Source organism: Penicillium verhagenii (genome assembly GCF_028828195.1).
Source record: "Penicillium verhagenii strain IBT 33310 chromosome Unknown utg000009l_segment0_segment0, whole genome shotgun sequence".
Lineage (NCBI taxonomy): Eukaryota > Fungi > Ascomycota > Eurotiomycetes > Eurotiales > Aspergillaceae > Penicillium > Penicillium verhagenii.
The window spans coordinates 842,111-858,620 of record NW_026643173.1 but is presented as its reverse complement, the minus strand read 5'-3'; the positions used below and the strand labels follow the sequence as shown (position 1 = coordinate 858,620).

At 47.8% G+C, this 16,510-nt stretch overlaps 4 protein-coding genes across 4 annotated transcripts; all 4 read right to left on the bottom strand.

The window, feature by feature from the left end:
- Positions 1 to 369: 369 nt before the first annotated feature.
- On the bottom strand, positions 370 to 2,053 carry N7466_009378 (phosphatidate phosphatase App1 family protein; the record flags this gene model as incomplete). The annotated part of the gene is made up of 2 exons (XM_057168767.1): positions 370 to 972; positions 1,046 to 2,053. 2 exons carry the CDS (start codon positions 2,051 to 2,053, stop codon positions 370 to 372), a joined length of 1,611 nt encoding a protein of 536 aa, XP_057017473.1.
- Positions 2,054 to 5,819: 3,766 nt separating this feature from the next.
- Positions 5,820 to 7,618, bottom strand: N7466_009377 (sugar porter family MFS transporter; the record flags this gene model as incomplete). The annotated part of the gene is made up of 4 exons (XM_057168766.1): positions 5,820 to 6,196; positions 6,275 to 6,855; positions 6,928 to 7,165; positions 7,237 to 7,618. 4 exons carry the CDS (start codon positions 7,616 to 7,618, stop codon positions 5,820 to 5,822), a joined length of 1,578 nt encoding a protein of 525 aa, XP_057017472.1.
- A 1,321-nt stretch (positions 7,619 to 8,939) lies between these two features.
- On the bottom strand, positions 8,940 to 10,146 carry N7466_009376 (glycoside hydrolase family 16 protein; the record flags this gene model as incomplete). Its single annotated transcript, XM_057168765.1, has 3 exons — positions 8,940 to 9,281; positions 9,343 to 9,805; positions 9,872 to 10,146. The coding sequence occupies 3 exons, from the start codon at positions 10,144 to 10,146 to the stop codon at positions 8,940 to 8,942; spliced, it is 1,080 nt and encodes a 359-aa protein (XP_057017471.1).
- A 2,214-nt stretch (positions 10,147 to 12,360) lies between these two features.
- On the bottom strand, positions 12,361 to 15,086 carry N7466_009375 (beta-glucosidase; the record flags this gene model as incomplete). Its single annotated transcript, XM_057168764.1, has 7 exons — positions 12,361 to 13,666; positions 13,725 to 13,896; positions 13,949 to 14,195; positions 14,251 to 14,473; positions 14,557 to 14,609; positions 14,674 to 14,867; positions 14,960 to 15,086. The coding sequence occupies 7 exons, from the start codon at positions 15,084 to 15,086 to the stop codon at positions 12,361 to 12,363; spliced, it is 2,322 nt and encodes a 773-aa protein (XP_057017470.1).
- Positions 15,087 to 16,510: the final 1,424 nt, after the last annotated feature.

Here is a 16,510-nt window from a genome sequence, read left to right as displayed (position 1 = left end):
TATTTTAATATCCATGGATCAACTTTATGTGTCAGTGCCAGGTGTACCATGCAGGAGTGAGCATCCTCCACAAACCTTCCAATGATTCTCTGACTCCAGAGGCAGCTGTGGAGAGGACTCCAAGGTCATAAATATCGTAGTGGTATGCCTCGAGTATCTTCCCTCGAACTCCTTGGAAGTGGTGATTTAATGACATGTGACTAGATTCCATTATTTGTTCATTCGTATTTTGATTTATTCGTTTCTCATACCCAATCCGAGAAACGCTTATGTGAGCTGCTCACAAAGCATCTCGGCTTGGTGTTCATAAGTACTAGTAGATACACAACGGCACGGATGTCACAGACATTCTTAATATCAACATAAGATTTAAAACAACGCAAAAGTAGCACCAACAATGGCCGTCACCAAAACAAGCAAATTCTGCATGCCACCGGATCCTTGTGGTGACAGAGAAAAAGCAGCCGAAGTGTGGGTTGCTGAGGCATTGACTGCAGTAGGGGTATCTCCCAGCCCATCAGGAAGACCCTGGTATGAGAAGGTCAAGTTCTGAGGAATGGAGGTATTGTAGCACTCTCCACTTGCAACGTCCAAGTTCGTGAGATCATCTGGGTTCAGGAAAAACATGTAGTTTGACTGGTTCAAGCTTTTGAACCCAGATGTGTCGTAGGGGAATTTGTCACCGGGATCCGTAGCGCTGGTGTTGCGGAGCCAGATGCACTGAACCTGGCCAGGGAACTCCGTGGCCATCTCAGGGTAGTCGCGCATGACGTCGCTGTTACTTGTATCGGCGATCAAGATAAACTTGCGCTCGGGGTAGGTCTCAAAGACTTTCTGCAAGAGGAATTTTCGGATCGAGAGGGTTGCGGAGACATCGCTGAAGTTAAGAGGACGGGTGTCAAAAGAGCCGCCGGGGTAGTTTGCGTAGATGAACTGCATGTAATTCCTTGTGATTTGCTCGGGGGTGGTTGTCTATTGCAGTGAATGGATTTATTAGAACAGTCCGTTGGATTTAGAGGAAAGGTAATGCAAGAAAAAAACTCACCAGGTAGTGGAAATGCATGTTCGGAACGCTGACAGACCAGTTGCGGTAAATGTCGGGCATATTCTCCCAGGCTGTAAATGGCCGGGCAAAGGAATTGAGTAATCCTTGCTCCGGCTCATAGATCTTGGTGACACGAAGGATGTCATCAATATCGGACACGATCGTGAGTCCAGTAGGAGGCACGAGATAGGCAGTACTATTCCCGATAGTTGCACCGTCCACGTAGGTATTGAGTCGCTGAATTGCGGAAGTTTCATTTCCCGCTGTAAGGCCATCGCTGGCAATGGGCACAAACGTATCAAAATCACCCTCTACCGTTGTGTTGTAAGGCAGAGTAATATCTTGCGTGCCGCCCGTTGTGTTCGATGAGCCACCACCACCCGCTTGTCCACTGGCTCCCTGACTAGGAGCCGGCTCGAGGTGAATTGTGTTAACAGCGACGTTTGCCTGTTGCACAACAAGGATTTCCGCTGTAAGGTTTCTTGCCTGGTCCTGCTGGGATTCGGGTAGGTCGGAGATGCTTGTGTTGCCAAGGAAGACATCGGCAAACTTGTTCAAGTCAGAGACTGAGGTATTTGGTTGCTTGTAGACATTTCCATGGAAGCGGACGTTCCAGCCCGAATTGGTCCAATTGGCATAGGGGTCAATGTTTAGCACGTTGGTAGGCAAAGCTGCTAACTCTGTACTGTCCAGGCCGAGGGAACTGACAACTGCGTCACCACTCGGGAAACCCTGGAAGAAGTTGGGCACGCCAGACGCAACCCATGACGGAAGATCCGAGCCAAGTCCAGAAAGCACACTGCCCACATATGAGTCCACATTGTCCAACAGGTTTCTTCCAACGATCGGAGAGGGGTGGTGCACGACCGGGGACGCTGTAATGATTGGGTTTTGTGGAGCGACGTTGACTTCGGTGCTGGGGAATGCGGTCGGTGCGGGGGATGCAGAGGCAATAGAGAGGAGATACGCCTGTAGAAGGGCTTGGAGTTTAAATGTTGACTCCTTCATCTTGACGAGTGGATGAAGAGATAGAGATGCCTGCCGATTGCACGTCTGACGTTAACCGATCGCGCCGATGTGGTTGTGGTGATTTTCCAGCAGCGATTGACCGTGCTTTAGCGATATTTAAGGGGATGGAGAAGTTCTAGCAGTGGGGTTTTAACCAGTGATGCTCATCATCCTTAAACGAGGATTTAGATTAATTGCCCAGGCACCGGATATATAAAACATGGAAACAATGATAATCGACGTCACTGGCGTTGGAAGTGGGCTCACATTGACGAATCACAATCGAGGATATCATGCACGGCTAGTCCGTTCAGACCCTCAGGGTCTCAGGGTCCACAAATTGCACCTACGTCACTGCCATCATCGTAGCCCATCCTCCGTACAAGTGATTCAGTCATCGAGTGCCCAAATCTAGGCAAATTGCTTCAACCCCAACGCCAAGTCTCTGTTGTCTTGAGATGCCAGGTCAGCACATGCACGCATATTTCGTAGCAGGGTGAAACGCCCGACAGGACGGAAAATAAACATTGAAACATATAATTGCAAATGCCAGTCAGTTGCCACTAATCCAGTGATGACTCTTTTATGGAGGATAACTTTGCAGTTGCCCTTGAGCTTCACTTTGAGCTAGTTTGATCTTAGTAAGCTTGCGGAGAATTGTACTTGAATTATGGTTAACACGCTAGTCCTGTTCTGGTGCCAAGCCGTTCTACTACTGGTTGGAGCTGAATGTGTGGAGTATGTGGGGCATCGATCACAACAATACTTAAATTTACATACATTTCATTTCATCCAGCAAAAATAACAGACATTGAATAGTGCAACTTTGGCAAATTCTATGTCAAGCCGAGTGGGAAGACAACGAGAACAATGGCCACGAGTGACAACGAGGACAATAGAAAATATTAATCACCAACTTGGGAGGGAGGGGAGGGTGCTCTGCTTCTGTTGCAAGCGGGGACAAACAACGAGAACAATAGTAGCCATGAGAGTCAACGAAAATAATGCAGAAACATCGATCGCCAGATTTATAAGGAGGGGGTAACAAGAGTCTCCTGAAATTTCCATCCTTCCCAACTTTCAAGTCAGGAGAGCGAAGACTTTCTCTGATCCTATCTTCAATATAAATCCTACAAACCTGTAAAAAAAACCTACATGTAGAGAAAATTTAGCCTGATCATTCTGCCAAAATGATCCTTTTAACTAAGGTTGGGAGTTACGAGATCAACGGGTGAAGAGGCACTGGGTACGAATATTTTGGGACTGGGTTGATATCAACTCAAGTGGAGTAGGAGGGAGGGGGTGTGATCTTGATCCTGCAACCCCATTGGCCAAAATTAGCTCAGGAGTGACAGCCCGAAAGAGGGGAGGCAAGCGAGTTCTTTGATCCTGCGATCTCATTCGTTGATCCAAATTGTATGGGTGATCTCGCGTCTCAATCGCGTCTCTCGCGACTCGCGTTTTCTGGCATAAATACCCCGTCCCCCCCCCCCCCCTTCTCTTCCTTTCTTCTTTTCTTTTTTCCCCAGTTCCAGCTAAGTTTGCTCCCCCCCCCTTGGTCTCTCTCATACGATCCAGCTCTGCTGTTCCAGGTCGCCCGTTGCTGTGTTGTCATTGCCTCTTCGTCCTGATCCTCACCGCAGTTTCAGTATTCGTTGTTTCCTCAGTAAGTACTCACGCCCACCTATGAGAGTTGCCTGGGATACGCCTTCACATGAAAGACTTTCTATTGGCATGAGACTTCCGGTGGTCGTCGCTCCCAGGATCGTTGAGTATTTGATCGCCTCTGTCCAAAGGATCCCGTCTGTCGGCGTCCTGACCCACATCCGCTTCCGCGGGCCTGGCTCGCCGAAGTGGCTCGCATCGCCGTCAGCTTCTGTCCTCTATGACGTTGCTTTCACCTTTGCATATGTGAGATTACTAGCTCGTTGGCATCACGATTCCATTTCACCCACTTGGTGGCAATCGCGGAAAAGACTTGCAAACAAACTCCTTCCCCTGCACAGCAAACTCTGGACATTCCACAGTGCAATACGGGCTTTCGTACCTCGCATCGCTTAATTCCGTTGGGCTTTGCCAGGTCTTCATGAAAGTATGACTAGGATGGACAGCGTGTTCATAAATTGGACCTTGCGCGACAGCGCCTCCTACCCACATTGCGTATGAAACGTCGGAAAAGAAAAGAATTCCTAATCTTTTGCCCCCTACTCACCTCCTTTCCTTCCCCCTGCTTTTTTTTTTTTTTTTTTTTTTATCATCCACGCCTACTCTCGTGCGTCTGTGTATCTGACAGTTTAAGTGGAGTCTATACTTTTACTGCATTCCACAAAGACGAGTACAAGCGGCATTCGGCAGCTTGCTGTTGTTTTCCAATCGATTGTTGAGTTTCTTGGGTTCATCGAATCAGGCTTTTAGACTGCTCTTCTTTGCGACTTTGAGGGTTCAACAGGGTTTTGGGGTCTTGGACAGAGATCTCCCCTGGATGCAACATGTTCTGTGTTGTGTTCTTGGGCTTTTGCGCTACCTGCGACTCGGTCGACCGGTGTAAGAGCTGTCAGGTCAAACTGGCAGGGTCTCTGTTCTTGATGCTCATTGTCCATGCGTTCTGTCGTCTCCCTTCAACAGGTGGTCCCTGGGCAGTTTCAAGCTTTGTACATACTTCATATTCGAACTGCCTTTGGATGTTCTGGATATCGATCTGCCCTTGGATGTTGCTACGCTGGCAATTCCTCACGGTCCCTGTGGGTTGGCATGAGTCAGTTCTCAAAAGTCGGTGTTGGTTGGGTCTGCGATACGGTCTCCAGATTCAGATTTTCCATTTCGCATACACGTGAGCTCTGTTTCATGTGGTGTTTGTCTTGGTTGTCGTCTTTCCGCGGGATTGCGGTCCGTGAGTCTCGGGATCTGCTCTTCTGTTGACTCAAGCAGCTCCAAGGAAGTTTACGGCGTCAGGTGAACTGCGTTCATCGGGCTACTTTCTACTTCTGAACAGATTCCCAATCGCATTTTCGCTTCGGTGATATGCTTTTGGGCGTTGACTACGTCCCTCTGACTCGGTCAGGAGTAGTTGACGCGCCAGCGACGGGTCTGCACTTCTACGCAGTGCTGGCGACCAGTACCCCATGCTGTTTGGCTCTTTGCCTCACAACATGCGGGGAAGCTAGGACAAACCCATTTGTACATAAAATCAAACCATTCTGTGTTTTTTGTCGTGTGTTCAACTTTTTGTCGGATGGCTTTGAAGAATGGATGGCTTTGAAGGCTTCGAATGCTTGCAATGTTGATTTCTCCTCTTTTCATCCATAACTTCAACTTCAAGTTCAAACATTCCGAGTTCCCATCAACGGAATTTGCATTTTCTCAAGATAATCCTACTTTATGGCATCTTCAAGTTTATTATGGTAACACTTCCAACTCTTCATCCAACGTGTTTATTCTCTGCACGCTCATCTGGCAACCCCCTTTGACTGTTTTTCCACTAATAACATCTGTTGAAGAAAACTAGTAGTTACTACTACGATTTTATTTCATGCGGATAAAAATGCCATCAATATCTGGGCACATCTGCAACTCGTGAAAAGACAGAATTTCAATTTCTTGCAAAGTTGATTTGATGGTAGTAGGTATCCATGTACTAAACATTGGAATCGAATCAATCATGGAATGTCTAGGTTATCTCTATTACCAATCATGCATTCAACATAATCATATTCGAACTTTATCGCAGCTTCATGTCCAGGCAAGCACTGGGAACTTCCTACCTGCCTCATGTCACACTCTCAACATGTTCTGTGTTCTCAATACTTTTGGCATGCATGATGTGTTCGTTTCGCGCATGGTACCTCTCTGGTCGTTCACATGAAATCGCCTCTTTGTCCATACACGCCAAGAGAGGAGGACTGCCACGATAATACTCGTCCATGTCTTCCAAAGTCCGACCCGCTGTCTCCGGGTAAAACAGATAAACCGTGGGTACGATTGCAGCATTCAACACGATCCAAATAATGTAGAACTTCCACCCCAGGTTCTGAATACCGATTGGTGTAATCTCGACGACCATGAAGTTCATAATCCAGTTTGTTGCAGCTCCCAGAGCTGCTCCTTTCGTGCGCATCGTCAGCGAGTTGATCTCGGTTGGGTAAACTAGAAGACGGAAGCAACATGTTAACCCTGGAACGGGATCATAAGAATGAAATGAAAGATTAAAGATCTTCAACTCACGCCACGGCACGCCCTGCATGCCAATGCCGAAGAAAACGTAGTAGAGGAAGAAAAACGCGACTGATGCAGAGGCTACCTGCTCACGATGTGAGTATCCAACCATCTCGCTGTATCTGATAAGCGCCGTGATGAATACGTAACAGAAACACATTCCCGCGCATCCAAACATCATCAGTCTGCGTCGCCCCCAGCGTTCAACGCTAGGAATGCCGACCAAGGAGAAACACAAGTACTGCACGCTGTTACATGCTGTGAGTAAACGTGCCAGTGATTCGCTGAGCCCAACTGAAGTGGTCAGTACGGTCGGGAGGTAGTAGGATGTCACGTTGATTCCGGTAAATTGCTGGAATGACTGAGCTCCCATACCCAGCACGAGACGGCGAATTGTGTTTGTGCCTGACTTCTCGCTAGCACGCCCGCGGATTATATCGCTGAAGCTGACGCTGTTAGACCGCTCGTACTCGACGCTGTATTGGATTTCGCTCAGTTGAAGTTGGACAAATGCGGAGGTTGGCTCTTGATCCTCGAGATCGGCGATGATTTGGACAGCCTCGTCTGAACGGTCGTGGGCGATAAGCCATCTGCGAGCGGGAAACAGAGAAGCCGTCAGCTTCGGAGATTGTTCAGTAGATCGGATATTATTAAATACTCACCTTGGGGATTCGGGAAGCCAAGGAACCGTTAAAAACAGGATAAGGTTGAAGATCAACTGGAAGGACAAGGGGAAACGCCATGAAACCGGACCATCGACAAACGAGAGACCGTAGTTCAGCCAATTGGCAAGAGAAAAGCCAACCAGGAGAAGACAGTTCTCCAAAATAACCAGTTTCCCACGCCACTGCACCTTGGAGGTTTCGACTTGCCAAATGGGCGCTGTTGAGGTGTTGAGGCCTATGGGGAGACGAAGGGAAGCAATCAGCATCTGCAAAACACGAATTGGACACTAAGTAGACTTCTCTTACCATTGCCGATCCCAGCAATCACCCGCGCTGCCATCATTTGAGCGAGGCTATAGGAAGAGGCCTGCAAGATAGCACCGATGGTCATGATCGTTGTGCCCACGAGAACAGTATTCCTCCGACCAAGTCGCTCGCCAACAGAATAGGCAAGCAACGAGCCAAGACAACACCCCACATCATAAATAGCAGTCACCGTACCTAGAAGTGTCGTCTTGGTAGGTCCCTCAAGGCCATGCAGTCGAAGAAAGTCTTGAGAGATGACAACTCCACTGAACACCCCCTGATCGTATCCCGAAAGTGTCATATCCGCACCACAGGCTAGAGTCATCCAGAATGTAAGCCATCCTCCCCGGAGGCCAAAGTAGGGCTTTGAAGATTGCCACATATTGAACAAGAAATCATTCCGTGAGCAGGAAATGTAAGCAATGGCTTCTGTGCATCTCGATTATATATCCCTGATTCTACCCCGGTCATCATCGCGTGGAGAGCTGAGCGGATCCGGGGTAAAAGCAGGCTTGTTGCTTATTGTCTTATCCCCCGCAATCGTCATTTCAGTGGCTTGCCCCGAGGCGGGAGCCCATCGTATGATCATTTCCCTTGGTCGGCTTGCAAGGGTTGTTGGTGCTGGGGTTTTTAATGTGGTGAGGAATGCGGGGATCCCGTGTGGGGCCCCGTCTTGTTGTGCCGATAACCTTCGAAATAAGTGTGGGTGCCCGTGTCGGGGACTCGGGGCCGGGTGGGACACGTGTCGGGGGCACGCGCAGTAGTCCGACGTCTAAATTAGAGTTAAATCAGCATCAAGGTTCTTGGATCAGGGAACGTCACTGCGAAATGCGAGCTTGTTGGGAATTCTTTCATCCACATCAGGGTTTCGGATCTCCGGGTCGACAAGGATATTTAACCTGTTTAAACATTCGACAGGGTGAAGATTGGGATGCACATATAGTGCTCCTTTAGAAGCCCGTCTTTCTACGAGTACATAGAGGGGGGGGGAGGGGGCTGTGGCTTGTTTCGTCACCAGTTGGAACTTCAATTGATTGGCAGTTGAAAATTAGGAGGTGAAAATAGGCACTGAGTAGTAGTGTGTACAATACCTACTAGGTACCCAACTTCAGTGCCCACATGCAGTAAGTACTGAAGCTCATCTTGAGTACTGAGTAGTAGTATATATGCCCATTGCAAGTATTGATTCAAAGTGAATGTTCAATTTTGCATACACACATGTGCACGTGTACACTTTTAAGGTCAACTGGCTCAAGGTGGGATACATCTAGGGCTACTTCAAATGTTCCTCTAACTAGGACCCTTGAAAATTATTCAAATCGCGTAAATATATATTTCCGCCAGACCAATTGAGCTGGCACTAATAGATTAATTCAAATGTGTTGAAGACTGGACATGATGTCTGGAGGAGCAGCGCACTTATTCAAAAGGTAGTCCACATGCACGGTACATACATCAATATCAATGGTTCAAACAAATGTTAGCTATGAATTGTTGATGAGGCTGCACATGTGGTATGTGGCAAAGTAGCAGCGTTCAAATATCCAGATGTCCACACATGTGCATCCAGATGTCATCAATGTTTGAGGCCTCGAGATTTCGGGGCCATGCTACAAAATAGGAAAAAAGATATAGGAATGACCTTCAAAGAAACATCCGATAAACGCCAATGCCATTATTTAAACAAAATATACGTCTAAATTCTATGTACTCGCTTGATAAACTTTGAAACTCTTAAACTCCCAGTATGCCGTCGTAAAATTTGATGGATTGTCCATCACGAACGTCTCGCAAGTGTCTGGACAACCACTCTGTGTGGTGTAGTACGCCGTCGCACCTGCCCAACCTCCGCAGAAATCGATATTTGCAATGATGCTCTGATTGGTGAAATGATTCCCGATATTGCAGTCTGTGTTCGGGAAATCGGCGTACGCCTTGCCCCAAGTTGAAGGGTCGGGGCTTCCCGAGGTAATATCATCGGGAATATCATCACGGATCCAATTCCAGACTCGAATTCCTGCGTCGCGGAGCTCCATCGCATATACCTAAGCAAAGATTAGCCATATTGTTTCATCTTTTGTGGGTGTGGGCGAAAGAGCAACTTACACCACCGCCCGCTGCATTGAACTCGGGACCGTAGTTGGCCTTGGCACTTCTCACTCCACATCCTGACTCGTCGTTGGCATCCCAGTAACATTGCTTGTAAAGAGCAGTACCGGTCTCCTTCCGCTTCACGCCCATGCTGCATCCCTTTGTTGTGTGGAGCGTTGCCTGGTTGCCCCATTCACCCATATTGACAGCTTCCATCACATCAATCTCGCCGTTGTCTGGCCAGTTACTTGGGTCTGAAAGCCACAGCGCGGGCCAGAGACCGCATGCGTATGGGGTGTGCAAAATATCAAACACAAAGAGGCCATCGGCATAAGTGTTGTTGGAGGTGATGCGAACGGATTGGCGACCATCAGCTACCTGGTCTGAACCACTATATGTTGTATCCACTTTGAGCACGGCAGATGTGTTGGTGGCATAAGTTAAGTTGAGCCACTCAGATGCAGATCTATCAATGTACCTAGTAGAAGGTGGTTAGCTAGAGATCGGGTATTTGACAAAACAACTTGAAGGTTTGCAGACATACTGTACAAATCCACCTGACGGATCAGAGGTAGCATAATAAAAATTATCGAAGAAATCCGACCCGGAGTAGGTGTCCACCAAGCTGTAACTGAGTTGGGTATAACTTGGGTATCGAGTGGCTCGCACTCCAAGCACAGATCCCACAACAACAGCGACGATAATCACCACAGCACCGGCTGCGACAGCGAGCTTTTTCATCACCGACCATCCTCGCGGATCCCATGCAGAATATCCGGCGGTTGCCGCACCGCCCGTTGCCCCTCCCTCAGGGCCCATTGTCCACGATCCGTAAGCAGGTGGTTCACTGATCCTTGAGAAACCCGATTGTCGAGTACTGTGAACTGGTGATCTATCGTATAGATCAAAACTCATCGAAACGGAGTAAACACAATTAAGGTTGCCCAATAGTTGGGGTTGGAAAAGACTTTTGCCGTACCACGGACGTTGCGGGGGGGTACAGAGGTTAGAAGGTATCAAAAAATGATAAAAGGAAAAAAAAAGGTATAAAAGAAACATCAACGAAAAAAAATCGACCCTGACCCACGATTAAAACACAATCACGTCTATCATGCGTGATAAAGATTTCCAATTCGCCATTGGTAAGGCCGCGTATCTTGCCAAGCCATGATGACGAAGAGCTGCGGCAGCGACGCAGACCACGCGTCCGGTAGGTAAACGTGGGGCGCTGACAGGAATCTAGACTGGAGGAACAAGTTTTTATGTCTCAAATGCGATCGCTTGATTGGCTGTTCAAGGCTTTTATATTTTTATGGAGCAGACCCTGCAGGGCTTTCAATTGCATTATTCGATTCTACTGGCCAGTGATTTCGGTATCTATGATTGTTTTGGTGGGAAAAAAGCGAGCAAAGCGGGAAAAGAAGCGACAATCGGGGGATTTTTATTATGCACACATAATACTAGTAACTTATGCTTTGCTTTGTTTACGGCCCATGCACGTGACCTGGGCATCAACAGGTTATACATAGATGCCCCATGCCTGTCAAATAGATCTCTGGTACTTACGATATGCTCAGTATAGAAGTCGATTATTATTGATTTTGAATTTCTGAATTACGATAATCTTGAAATCGAGCCTTTGTCCCTGCCTTTATCGTACTACCTGTCGGTTTGTAAACAAACACGTGACATCTACTCTGTGGTTCAGGCACCAGCCGTATACATATTTTCAACTTGGCTGTGGGGCTTCACAGCGATTAGCGCGAGTTAATTTTTCTCCTGCCGCATCACGATCAAAAGCTTGTGCTTGTGGCGTTGGCCCACGCCAAAGCCCACGTAAGCTAGCAAAAAATAGCCCTCGGTGCTTTGATCCTACGTTGGCACGCTCTGCGGGAAAAGGTATTCAGCCACTCTAGCCGCAGTTGCAGGCCTGTGGGCCGTGGCATTCTACAATACCGAGTGCTGGCTGAACTGCCGAAGGCAAAGTGGAGTCAATCGACTATCCAATTTGTTTCAAAGACGCCTCTTTACTTAACTCGGCGCACATCCGAATTGAATTGCCTGACAAATTGTCAAATCTCGCTTTGTCCATCTATCGTCCAGGGCTATTTGTCTGGAGGGCACCTGTGGACGTAAACCTTATCAAGCTAAGCTACAGCACACATGTACTAGACCCTGCAAAAGTGAGACTTCAGTGCCTTGGCTTTCCTGTCTTTTATAATTGTCAGCGTGTGGGTATCTGTTTAAGAATAGAAAAATTGCGATTGAGATAAAGCCGTGGGGCGAGTTGCGACTTGTGGAGGTGCGCTTTGCCTTCTCGTATTCATCTCGTATTCTCCTCGTATTCGACAGATGCATGAACGTTTTCCAACAGTTCCCCTTTTCAATTTATCCGTCATCTGATTGACTTTGGGCATTTTCCTCGTAACATGTCGTCTTACTTAAAGTTGGAATGTGGAGATCCGTACATGAATTCAGGCCCTGTCAGCTTGCAGTACAGTCTGACTAAGTACTCTAAGCAGACCCTGGAAACGAACCTCACCTCTCAGTCCGAGGAAAGCAGAGGCTAGTAACTATTAAATATGGGTATCTCATTGAAACAAATGGTTTCGAGCGAGAAGAACGAGTTTAAATTCTGTGAAAATAATCCAATGGTCTATGAGTATGATAAGAACCATTTCAAGCCTTCCAATGAAGATCTTGGTATTCAAACGCAGGACAATATTCCAACTCAATCACATCCTCCCCCCAGAGTATAAGAAGCCCGGTTGAGCCATCTAACAAGATATTTGTTTCTTTTTTTTTATTAGGCCTTCAAAAGAACCTCCAGCCGGTCTCTTCCTCTTCCAGTGAACTCGCTTGCCAGGATGTCAACAATAATATAGAACAACCCCGCCATCAACACCAGTCGCCGTGCGTCAGCCAGCGCGTAGTGGTTATGGGCGGCAAGCGGGTGTTTTTCTCCACAGATGACCAAAAAAGGTAGACAACGAGAATACTCTTCATGTTCTCCCTCAATTATTCCAGATTAAATTAGAAGGTCAAAGTAGTCTGAAGAGGAAGGTCTCTGCTGCTACTACCGACGTAAATATTATACGTTCCCCGCTGAAGCAGCCACTGCTGCGCAGTGGTGTCCCAAGTACTCAAATCACGACGAGTCAAGCTAAAGCTCACAGTAGCAGACTTGCCCGGGTTGATTAGAATCTTTTCGAAGCCACGAAGCTGGCGAACAGGCCCATTGGGAATACCAACATAAAGCTGGGCAACCTCTTGGCCAGCAACGCTACCAGTGTTCTTGACAGTAGCGGTGACGGTCACCAACGCATCAAAGAGATGGGGGTTTCCACCGGAGACAATCGCTGCCTTAGCGGGGTACTGTGAGGACGAAGAAGAGGTCTTGGATGCCCTGATGTTGGAGTAACCAAAGGTTGTGTAAGAGAGACCATAGCCAAAAGCGTAAAGGGGCTCGATTCCGCTCTTATCAAAGGCGCGGTAATCGATGTAGACACCCTCAGAGAAGTCAGATTGCGGGAAGTACTCATATATACCCTCGGGCTCGGAAGGCTCAAGCAGATCGCCGTAATCGGATTGTGTTTTAGCGACGGTGTAGGGCAGTTTGCCCGAGGGGTTAGAATCTCCGTAGAGAACCTCCACCAAGGCGCGGCCGCTGTCCTGACCGGGGAGGTGGGCGTAGATGATACCAGTGACATTGGCGTGGTCAACCCAGGCCTCGATAGTGCGGATACCAGCGTTGTGGATCACGACAACAGTGTTGGCGCACTTGTCAGCGACGTTTGTCACGATCGCGTCGCTGTAGTCATCGTAGAGAGCTGCTCTGTCGTATCCTTCAGTGGCGTAAGCGTTGAGGAACACTAAACACACATCGGAAGTAGCGTCCACAGATGGGCTCTCGGAAGTGAAGTCCCAGAGAACGGACGAGCCATCATCGTATGCACGGCGCTGGATGGCGCTAATAGGAGCATCAACGTAGGCGGGCGAGTTAGCGCCGGAACCACCGCCGACCCACTGGGTTCCATTCTGATAGAGGGGTGATCGAGTGGTTTTGAGGTTTGAAAAACTGCTGACGAGGTTCATGACCATTGGGGTGTAGGCATCATAGCCGAAAACCGAAATTAACTTTGGTGACTTCAAGGGAAGAGCATTGTTGGTATTCTTCACCAAGACGTGGCCCTCGATGGAAGCCTGAAGAAGGATTGGTTTTGCTGCTTGCGATGTAGCGATGACAGCTTGATGAGGCTCGGTGACGCTGAGTGGCATTCCAACACCCGGGTTAGGGAATGCTGTTTCTTGGTCTAGGTAATACCATGTGGCCATGAGTCTGTCAAAATGCATTAGTATTTTTAAGTCATCAAGACCTTCTGGACACAAGCGCTTACCTTGTGACCATGTCATCTAAACGCGAGGCCTTCATTGTTCCGTTCGTGATAGCAGTGATCAAATTACTGTTCCAAAGCGTTGATGAGGGCATCACAACGTCAAGGCCAGCATTGGCACTAGAAATACCACCATGTTGAGCATCCCAATCAGTAACAACGTAGCCTTTTTTATCTATATTAGCATTCGATTTCATTAATCAGAGGCTGCATCATCAAATCCTCACCTTGGAAGCCAAGCTCAGTCTTCAGTAAGCCATTCAGGGATTTGCTGTTCTGGCAAGCGTAGGAATTGTTTAATCGGTTATATGAACACATGACACAAGCAGCACCAGCAAGCACTGCATCCTGGAATGGCCAAAGATAAAGTTCGTGAATGGTTTTATCATCCAGGTTAGAAGATACGGACTGAGTAGTGATGCCATCTGATGTAGCGGGGTTGCGATTGGTTTCTTGTTCATAGGCAATGAAATGCTGCTTGCGTATTAGACTTGCAGTTTCTTCAAGTGGCCTGAATATCCGAACATACCTTGAGAGATGTTGCAACATTCTGGGACTGGAGACCCTTCACAGACTCGGCGAGGAGAATTCCACTGAGGTAAGGGTCGGCGGCGAACCCTTCCCAATTACGTCCACCGAGTGCTACACGACCGAGGGGACCCACAACGGGTCCAAGGATCATGTTCACACCTTTTGTGCGGAACTCTTTGCCCATGTATGTGCCCCGAGAATTGGCAAGATCGCGATTCCAACTGTAGGGGGGAGAGTTGTGAGCATCAGTATAATACCAATACCCCAAGCTAGAGTAAGGTCCAATGATATCTAGGAAACGTACCTGGCCCCAACGGAAATACCAGCTGCCCAACCGTTGACATAGTCAGGTCCTCTCTGAAGGATTCAATGATTAGTGAGTGTAGCAGTATATTGAAGAAACTTGGAGAGTACTCCTTACAAGACCATTTCCAGCGTCGTTCACACACATTCCCGGGAATCCCAAGCGCTCGATTGGTTGAATAAATCCAGAGCAGCTGGTGGTTGATGTCACACCAGCTGTGAGGTTAACCTTCTCATCATCAGAGAGCTTGGCCACAAAAGCCTTGGCTTTCACATATGCAGCAGCCCAGTCTCCAGTCCCAGACCCGATAGCTTTGTCATAACTTAGTGATAATTCTCAATGAAAACATACATGACCGCGCCATGAAAGGATCACAACGGTGGAAAGCAAGCACTGAACTTACGAGATGGGTACACCGCAGGAGACTCGCCATAGAAGTAACTGTCACTGGTAATGACATCTCCAGCTACGGCATAGTTGCTGAGGGCAAGTCCCACCAGCAGGGTTGCTGTTCCCCAGGAATTTAACATGGTAAACGAAAAAAAAAAACACAGTAGACTCCAGTCCTGGGATCGAACTTGTTTGATCGGAAAGGGCCTTCCTACGAAGGATGAATGTCCCCTTTTATAAGCAATGCACCGCTACTGTGCACCATGATGGCATCATCTCTAAACCCCGCCCGCTTTTACGTCCTTTTCTGCTTCCCCTCCATCTCTTCCTCCTTGCCCATACCGTCCACGGTCATCTAGCTTATTGAGACAGCGTTAGTCTCTGTTCACATTTGCCCAAAGTCCCAACCGGGAATATATCGGCAGGACAAAACCTTGCCATAGATCCACAGGTGGCGTAAATACCAAGTTCTAAAACGTCCAGATGCCTTATTTACTCACTAGCGTCCAACTAAGACTTGGGGAGCAACCTGAAAGAAGCCCCAAGTGCGGAGAAGTTGACTGTTAATGGAATCCGTGCGCCGAGATCGCTCGGTATAGGTCGGGGGAAAGCAAGCGAGGGTAACCTCAAGCGATCTCGGGGATTCCTGCAGGTAAGAATAAGATCACGCGCAGACGCCAAGGCAAAATGTGGGGAGAAAGTCTGATCCGCTCGGATAGATCGGGTTTTCCAAAGGTGGGAATCGTGGGATTGCTTGGTGGTGGGTTGCAGTATAAAGGCCGCCATGCGTAGCTTTCCGGTTTACAAGTCAAGTTGCTGACGAGATATTAGAAGTCTGAATTAAGAGATTAGCGCAGAACAAAAGAGCTGAAGAATATATTCACATGTGGGGTGTAGAAGTGCTTTTTTCGAAAAACAAAAGCAATCAACCCTGGAGGAGTGCAATGCGGAACCTTTTGAAGCGGAATGTGGGGAATCCCGGCAGTGTCAAGTGGGGCTTTGGGGGGGATTCAACTTCAATCCCCTTCACCTTCAGCCCATGAGACATTGTAGACATCTAGATTTCCTTCAAATATTCTGGATACACTGATCGTAAAAAAGTCTAACTCCAGCTTCTAGAAGAATGTTAAAGGTCGGAATTTGGCAGTTCCCGAAAACCACATGCACTGAACATATCGGCCATTCCGACTCAAGCCCATCGATCTAGGAACGCCACTTTCAGGTCTGCGTCGAATCATGCTGCTTTATGCAACATACTATTCAGACCCAATCGTCATTTTTCGGATATCCCGTATTCTACACTGATCCATCCATGGATGTCCAATAAGACTTAGAGCTCGGGAAATTATATGGGCTCCACGTTGTCAAAGGCAATTCCAATGGATGTTTCCAGCATGAACGCCCACGGATGGAGCACTTGAGAGATACATAAGCTGGATGTGGGTTGCAAACAACATTAGAATATAGTTATTGATATATCCGAGGCTCAAATGTTCTAAATCTGATGTCTCTTAGGTAGAGGATGGGGTTGGAACACTTGGAACTTTGGAAGAAACCAAAAATA